The following is a 6,995-nucleotide window of genomic DNA, read 5'->3' as shown; positions in this document are numbered from 1 at the left end:
CAATCAAGGTTGTCCTTATCCTGATTTGGATAAGGACGAGGTTGATTATGTGCACGTGTGATATGCGCCTATCCTGAGGATGCGCGAAGTCTTCTCTTTATTCTCACGCGCAGATGTTTCATGCGCAGATGTGATATGCGCAGATGTGATATGCGCAAGCATATGTAATATGCGCCACGCGCAGATGTGATATGCGTGAGCATATATAATGCGTGAGCATGCGATATGCGCCACGCGCAGATGCGCCACGCGCAGATGTGATATGCGTGAGCATATATGGTGCGCGAGCATGTGATACGCGTGAGCATATGTGATGCGTGAGCATATATGATATGCGTGAGCATATGTGATGCGTGAGCATATGTGATATGCGCCGCGCGCATAGGTTTTGGCTTTGTGCCTTCATGATATCTTGATTTCAAGCCTCTTGTCTATATCTTGTGGGTTGACCCGCCCCGCTCGATGTTAAGGCGGGTACATACCTCTTCACTAAGGCCATTGCCCGTGAACACTCGCCTGAAGGCACGACATTGTGTGAAACAAAACCCGTTCAATTCAAGGATCCAACTATTGAGCGCCACCTACTCGCTTAGTCTCTCATCACCACCTAGTACTGCCGAAACTAAATGATGGTGGCAAGAATCGAACCTAGATAACATAAAACATCAAGTCTCTTTCTTACCAGTCCACCGTAAACTCATTAACGTAGCTGCAACCTTTTTATGTTGGTGTGGCAATAGAAAAGAAAGAAACTGATTACTAATTTAATCATATAAAAATTAATAATCATATTATTCAATATTCTTACATATAATACAAAAAATTTATGCCGTTAAAAACGCTTTTATATCGTAACTAATCTTTACTAAACACAAACATTTAACATTTATATTCCTTATAAAATCCTATCATGTTTATCTATTCATTAACTAACATTTTCATAAAATTTATTATCACCATACACATACAACATACTTATTAATAAAAATTTACAATTATTTATACGGATGTTTTAATAGTATAGCATAAAATGCATTAATTTCCTCTACACTAGCACAATTATGATACTAGTGGAGTAAAAAAAGGGTCTAAAGATGAACAAAGACTGAACTGTGTACTCTGTAGTAGTAACAAGTAAATTCTTCGCGTATTTATAAAAGGTCTCTCAAAATTTTGGGGACAAACACCAATAATTCTAAGGTCTGAGACGACCCAAAAAGCAATTGATCAAATCACGATCTAGTTTATAAGCCTACTTGGGTATTAACAACAATAACTGTACCGAGTAAATCCCACAAACAACAATCTTTAACATTATAACACCTTTAAATCATGTGTATACAAATTTTCATTTTTGAATCTTTGTACCAATTCTTGGTGTAGAAATGTATTTTAAGCATACATCAAATGCCAACTTGAAACATGAAAAACAATGTGATAAAATGAATTTCTTAACCTCAAAAATGAGACTGTACAAATTAATATTCTACAACAGCTTTTAACAACTTTGATATTCTACACCTAATAGGCTACAATATTATGAAACAAAATATGAGGTGAAGGTGAAACTCAAGAATGAGAATTTGAGATGTAATAATTACCACCAAGTCAAAGTCAACACATAAATCTAGAAGAGGACAAAAACTCAAAACCTTTGTTAAACCATCTGCAACAGTTTCAAACATCCACTAGAGTTGGCTGCAAGCACCGTGTCGGATTTTTGCCTCCAACAAACACTTGAAACAAAATGATTGTTCTCATGTTCGGTCTCCTTACTCGATATAGGATCTATAGATCCAAACTTGTGGGAAGTTATAGGCATAGGTAACGATCTATAATAAGCAAAAACCTGAAACATGTAGTTATTACTTATTACTAATCATTTATAAGAAGACAGTCATACATAAAAAAAAAAGAGTAAACTGTGGTTTTCGTCCATGTGGTTTGTCTAAATATTCAATTTTAGTCTATTAGTTTCAAATTTGCGATTTTCGTCCCTGTAGTTTCATTTCACTTGCAATTAAACCCGAATTAATTAACCCTGTTAAGTTTGGTCGTTAAACCCATTAGTGTGCCCCTCCCGTGAGGGGCATTTTTGTCCTTTTTTCCCCCAAATAAACCCCAGTCCTAATTCGCAAGCCCGCTCACGTGAGGGGTTGGGGTGTATTTGGGAAAAAAAGGGACAAAATTGCCCCTCACGTGAGGGGCACATTGATAGGTTTAACGACCAGACTTAACGGGGTTAATGAATTCGAGGTTTAATTGCAAGTGAAATGAAACCACAGGGACGAAAATTGCAAATTTGAAACTATTGGACTAAAACCGCATATTTGGACAAACCACAAGGACCAAAACTGCAGTTCACTCTAAAAAAAAAATAGATCATATATGATATACCTCATTAGTTTCTGAACCACAAGCAATGTAACCATCAGCAACAGATAATCCAACAAAATTCTGAAAAAGTTAAAAAGAGTCAATTTTTTATTAAAAAAATGCAAGTATGTAACAAACATGCATACCTTCTCATTAGTATGACCTTTAAAGGTTAAGATGCAACTGTTGGTTGATAAGCAACCAAATTCTGTCTTATTAAGATCCCATAGTTTTAACGTGTTGTCGGTTGAGGCAGAGACGAGGGTCCCATAATCCAAAAACTTTACGTAACTAATCGCTCTGCCATGGTCAGATAATATACACATGGGCGTTGAAACGTTTCGAAGATCGTAACAGTAAGTTTTATAATCAGCTGACCCGAAAGAGAGTAAATGTGTCGAGTAAGGAGAAAATTGGACACAACAGACGTTTGCAACGGTTTTGATTGTGGTTAAGCTCTTTTTCTGCATATATATATATATATATATATACCAAAACTTTAATTATTTGTGTAATTTATTTATAAAGTTATTGATTACATACCTCATTGATGCTCCATAGTTTCACAGAACAATCATCACTTCCACTGGCAAACTTTATCGGGTCAACACGAGAAAAGTCAACAGACCATGCACGTCTTTCATGCTCAATATGATGAGAAATCGCTTCACCAGTTCCAGCATCCCATATATTAACCGCACCATCATAGTCTGTTGAAGCTAGATAATTTCTGATATAATTATTCCAACATATGGAACTAAGTTTTGACTTGTTTGACATCTCAACAGCTCGATAGTGAATGTCAACAGAATCCTTTAACAAAGCATGATAATCGTATATTTTTATCTTTCTCGACACTCCAGCAGTTGCAAAATAATCCTCGTCTCGGTCAAAACCAAGTGAGCATATAACGTTTCCCGAATTAGCAAAATCACCATTCCTTAAAATACCCCGGACTTCAAACTTACTATAACGAGCGTATTTGCACAAACCGTTAAAGAACACGCCAAGCCGGTCTAACGGCTTTTTATCCGCTTCCGTCTTTTTTGTCACGATATTATTTTCCCGACTTCTTAAAACTTCATGCTCTCCATATTCCTTGATACTATTAGGGTCAGGATTCTCTATGGTGGACCTCACCGAAAAGTAAGCGTGTTCAAGATGACTTATATTGTTTATTAACCGCGATTCACTGAGACTAGAAAATGTAGATGGTTTTAGGTTTCTCGTTAACACTGAATGATTTTCTTGAAAAGTCAAAGTATTATTATTATTATCTGCTCGTCTTGACTCGATCTCTGAGATGTCGGATTCAAGGCATTTAATATCTTCAACTAATTTTGTGGCGCGTTTCAGCCTTTGTTCTTTCAGAGATACGAGAAAATGCAACATTAAATCTGAATCGGTGTCTTCTTGAGAAATGGTTGATGATAACTGTTTTATAGATGACTGTTGTATTCCGCTTATAAGATCGGACTGTAGGATTTCCCTGTTAATAAAATGCAATTCACGCTTGTGTTACGTTACAAGTAAAATCCGGTTTTTTAATTAGAAGGTGAAGCAATATAAAACAAAAGCATGTGAGTAGTTATATATATGAAATGTGATAAAAGATTTCACAATACCTAGTTGTTGGACGTGATGACGGTTCAGGATGAAGCAGCCAAAGACAGAATCCAGCTTCCCTCGGATTCTCCGACAGGTAACTAGGAGGAAGGATCCTCTGTCGAAGGTTCAACATAGCAGTAGCATGGGCTCTAGCAGATTCAAAAGACCCGAGCAGCTGAATATCAAGAAGACACAATAAACAAAGATGGAAAGTCAACTACAAGTCAAAGGCAAAATAACCGCAAAAAAACACAACTTCACCTCAAACAGAAGAACGCCTAACGAGTAGACATTTGAAGCCAGTGTGGAGCACCTAGAGTCCTCCGGACAGGCATACCACTGTTCTTCCAATGCATCACTATCAACGTTAGACACCATTTGGGACGCAGCAGACAAATGCAGGCTGCTGGACATATTCTCTTCGTTAAATCCGTACCCAGAATCTTTGACACCAGAATTTACTGCAAACTGAGGCCACCTACAAAACGAGTTCCCGTTTTCCCCATGCTTTCTCCTCTTTAAGCTTTGGCTGCCACCAACCAAAGCATCGGGTTCCAATTCTTTCTTATTATCTCTACTGTTTTCCAAATTAGTATTCGGTGAACCCATGTACAAAACTTGGTTTAGTGGCGTCAACTTGAAGCATGACGGGCGTAAGGATAACAAAACTTCACCACGAGAATGAGACGAATCGACCAGATCTAATATCTGCTTAAATATACACATACTCTTTGATTTATCCACCTTGTTCTGACCAGATTTTAACCATTCTCTCAAACTCAAACCTTCATGAACACTTGTATCCGGAGCCGAGTTACAATCTACTAATCCGGCCTTTATATGATCCTGATCACGGCTGCTAATAACACCCTTACCCTTCAATGTATTCTTCGCAAAATACTTAGAAAACCCTGACTGAGAAAGCATCCTTGATCGAGTCACACTAGGAGACACAAACGTATCGCATAAAGCAGGTCGCTTCTCTTCAAGCCGTGAAACGTTCACCGTGTCATTTTGAACTTTAACTTGTTTATTTGAATTATGCGTTTTGTCCGGAAAGAACGCGTGCCAAGTATTATGTGAGCCATGTATTCTTTCTTTTGCGCTTAAAGCAAGACCGGTCTCCATATCGCCACTGCTGCAATTTCTTATAGTTAACTCTTCAACAATCGCCCCTGCATCATCCAAGCAACGAGTGCTCGTGCTTGTACTCTCCTGAATATTAACACCATCAGGTATAACCATTTCCTGCGTATTTGAGCTTCTTCCATGCTTCGTTAAGAACCTGCTCTCATTAGTCCGGAACCGTTTGCTATCATAAACATTAACCGTGTTCGCTTCATTATCCACTGACGCATCCATTTCCTCGAATATATTTATTCTACTCCTACAAATGAATTGAACTGAACTGTTAATTTTATGATGCCTTAGAAATCCAATAGCTTATAAAACTCTCCAAGGTAACAAAAATAGTTTAGAAGACGATTTTCGTATGAACATTATTCGTTAAGATAATCTTTATGATGCCTTTGATAGGTTATGTAACCCGAAACTACCCATATCATATTTAAATCGGTTTGCGGGTAGAATTTAGGGCTGTAAACGAACCGAACGAACACGAACTAGGCCTTGTTCATGTTCGTTTGCTAAGGAAATAATGTGTTCACGAACACTTACCGAACGGGATTTTATGTTCGCGTTCATTCATTAAGGATATTAATATGTTCACGAATGGTTCACGAACACAAATAAAATCGACAGAGCCTAGAGACTAAGACAGATGTATTCATCAATGTAAATAATGAAAGCCTGTAAACGAATCGAACGAACACGAACAAGGGCATGCTTGTGTTCGTTGACGTTCATCTAACTTTAAACGAACACCAACACTTAATCGAACAAATATTTACGTTCATGTTCGTTTATTTAAGAAATGAACATTTGTGTTCGTTTGTTTAAATTCTAAACGAATATAACTGAACAAAGATAAACGAACATAAATGAACAAATGCAAACGAACATAAATGAAAACACTTAAATGAACAAATATAAAACCATTAAGTAGATGACTGATAACTCATCCATATAACATTTAATTATTTTCTATTAATAGATAAACGAACATAAACGAACTTCCCGCCGAACACTCGGTTCGTTTACAGGCCTAGGTAGCATTTCAAAACGCCAAAACCCGAGAAAATGACCCGAATGACACCCCTAGACTCAACTCAGGGCTAATCCAACTCACAAATCATAGGAAGCCTAAGTACACAACTAAGTTTCAGTTTTCTTAATCCAAATTATTATTTTCGTAAAGTATTCAATCGATCATATATGAAAACTTGAGATCATATATGACAACAAATCAGAAAGCGTAAGAACATGAATCAAAACAATAATAACAGATTTAATACCTTGAAGAACAGAACAGAACAAGAATCTATCGATTTTTTTATTAAAGAAAACAAGTCTGAAATTAATCAGAATTGGAAGCCATTAAAACATAATAATAATAATAATAATTCAGACTGCTTATCCCTTCACACAAACAAATACTATATAACAGTGGAAGTTTTTAATATTATAATCCCTTTCTTTTAATGAATCCCGTTGCACCAGGACAGATGGCAAAACTCAATCGTTGAAGCTCGGACGTTAGTAAAACCCGAGCGTTATGACAGTGAGTCAACGCAAATTCAAAATTCAGTCAGTATCAGTTACGTTTGTTACGCTATATATACCATTGCTAACATTTGAGCGTTAAGAACTAAAAATATAATTTGTGAAATTAACATATAAAAATATTAACATATGAAAAACAAAATATTTAAAACGATGTTTATTTGGTCGGCAAACCCGGGTAGTGATAAATCTAAGCGTTGTCGGTCACGTGCAATGAGACGGTAATTCGACACGAATTCGGTGGGTTTTGATTACAATACCGGAGACGAAAAAGATATGAAAATTGAGGTGGACCAAAGGCCAATTGGGGGTGGGGGGGTTAGTCGGTA

The 6,995-nt window shown here is 36.9% G+C and overlaps 1 protein-coding gene across 1 annotated transcript; it reads right to left on the bottom strand.

The window, feature by feature from the left end:
* Positions 1-1,331: 1,331 nt before the first annotated feature.
* Positions 1,332-6,539, bottom strand: LOC143574787 (protein SPA1-RELATED 2-like). Its single transcript, XM_077059322.1, has 7 exons — positions 6,399-6,539; positions 4,246-5,371; positions 4,002-4,159; positions 2,920-3,865; positions 2,523-2,840; positions 2,398-2,457; positions 1,332-1,849 (listed from the first exon to the last, which is right to left on the bottom strand). The coding sequence occupies exons 2-7, from the start codon at positions 5,344-5,346 to the stop codon at positions 1,658-1,660; spliced, it is 2,775 nt and encodes a 924-aa protein (XP_076915437.1). The 5' UTR covers positions 5,347-5,371; positions 6,399-6,539; the 3' UTR covers positions 1,332-1,657.
* Between the last annotated feature and the right edge of the window lie 456 nt (positions 6,540-6,995).

This window comes from Bidens hawaiensis, unplaced genomic scaffold (genome assembly GCF_021521415.1).
Source record: "Bidens hawaiensis isolate Kalapana, Puna unplaced genomic scaffold, B.hawaiensis_p1.1 tig00027104_1, whole genome shotgun sequence".
In the NCBI taxonomy this organism is placed as follows: domain Eukaryota; kingdom Viridiplantae; phylum Streptophyta; class Magnoliopsida; order Asterales; family Asteraceae; genus Bidens; species Bidens hawaiensis.
The sequence above is the reverse complement of the archived record's forward strand: the minus strand, read 5'-3'. Positions and strand labels throughout refer to the sequence as shown.

What these genes read in the sequence shown, in the direction of transcription:
- LOC143574787 (XM_077059322.1), bottom strand. Translation starts at nt 5,346, where the DNA reads ATGGATGCGTCAGTGGATAATGAAGCGAACACGGTTAATGTTTATGAT. An exon ending in TAGGCGTTCTTCTGTTTGAG is followed by an intron (nt 4,160 to 4,245) that starts GTGAAGTTGTGT and finishes CTTGATATTCAG; the next exon opens with CTGCTCGGGTCTTTTGAATC. An exon ending in AACTATGGAGCATCAATGAG is followed by an intron (nt 2,841 to 2,919) that starts GTATGTAATCAA and finishes ATATATATGCAG; the next exon opens with AAAAAGAGCTTAACCACAAT.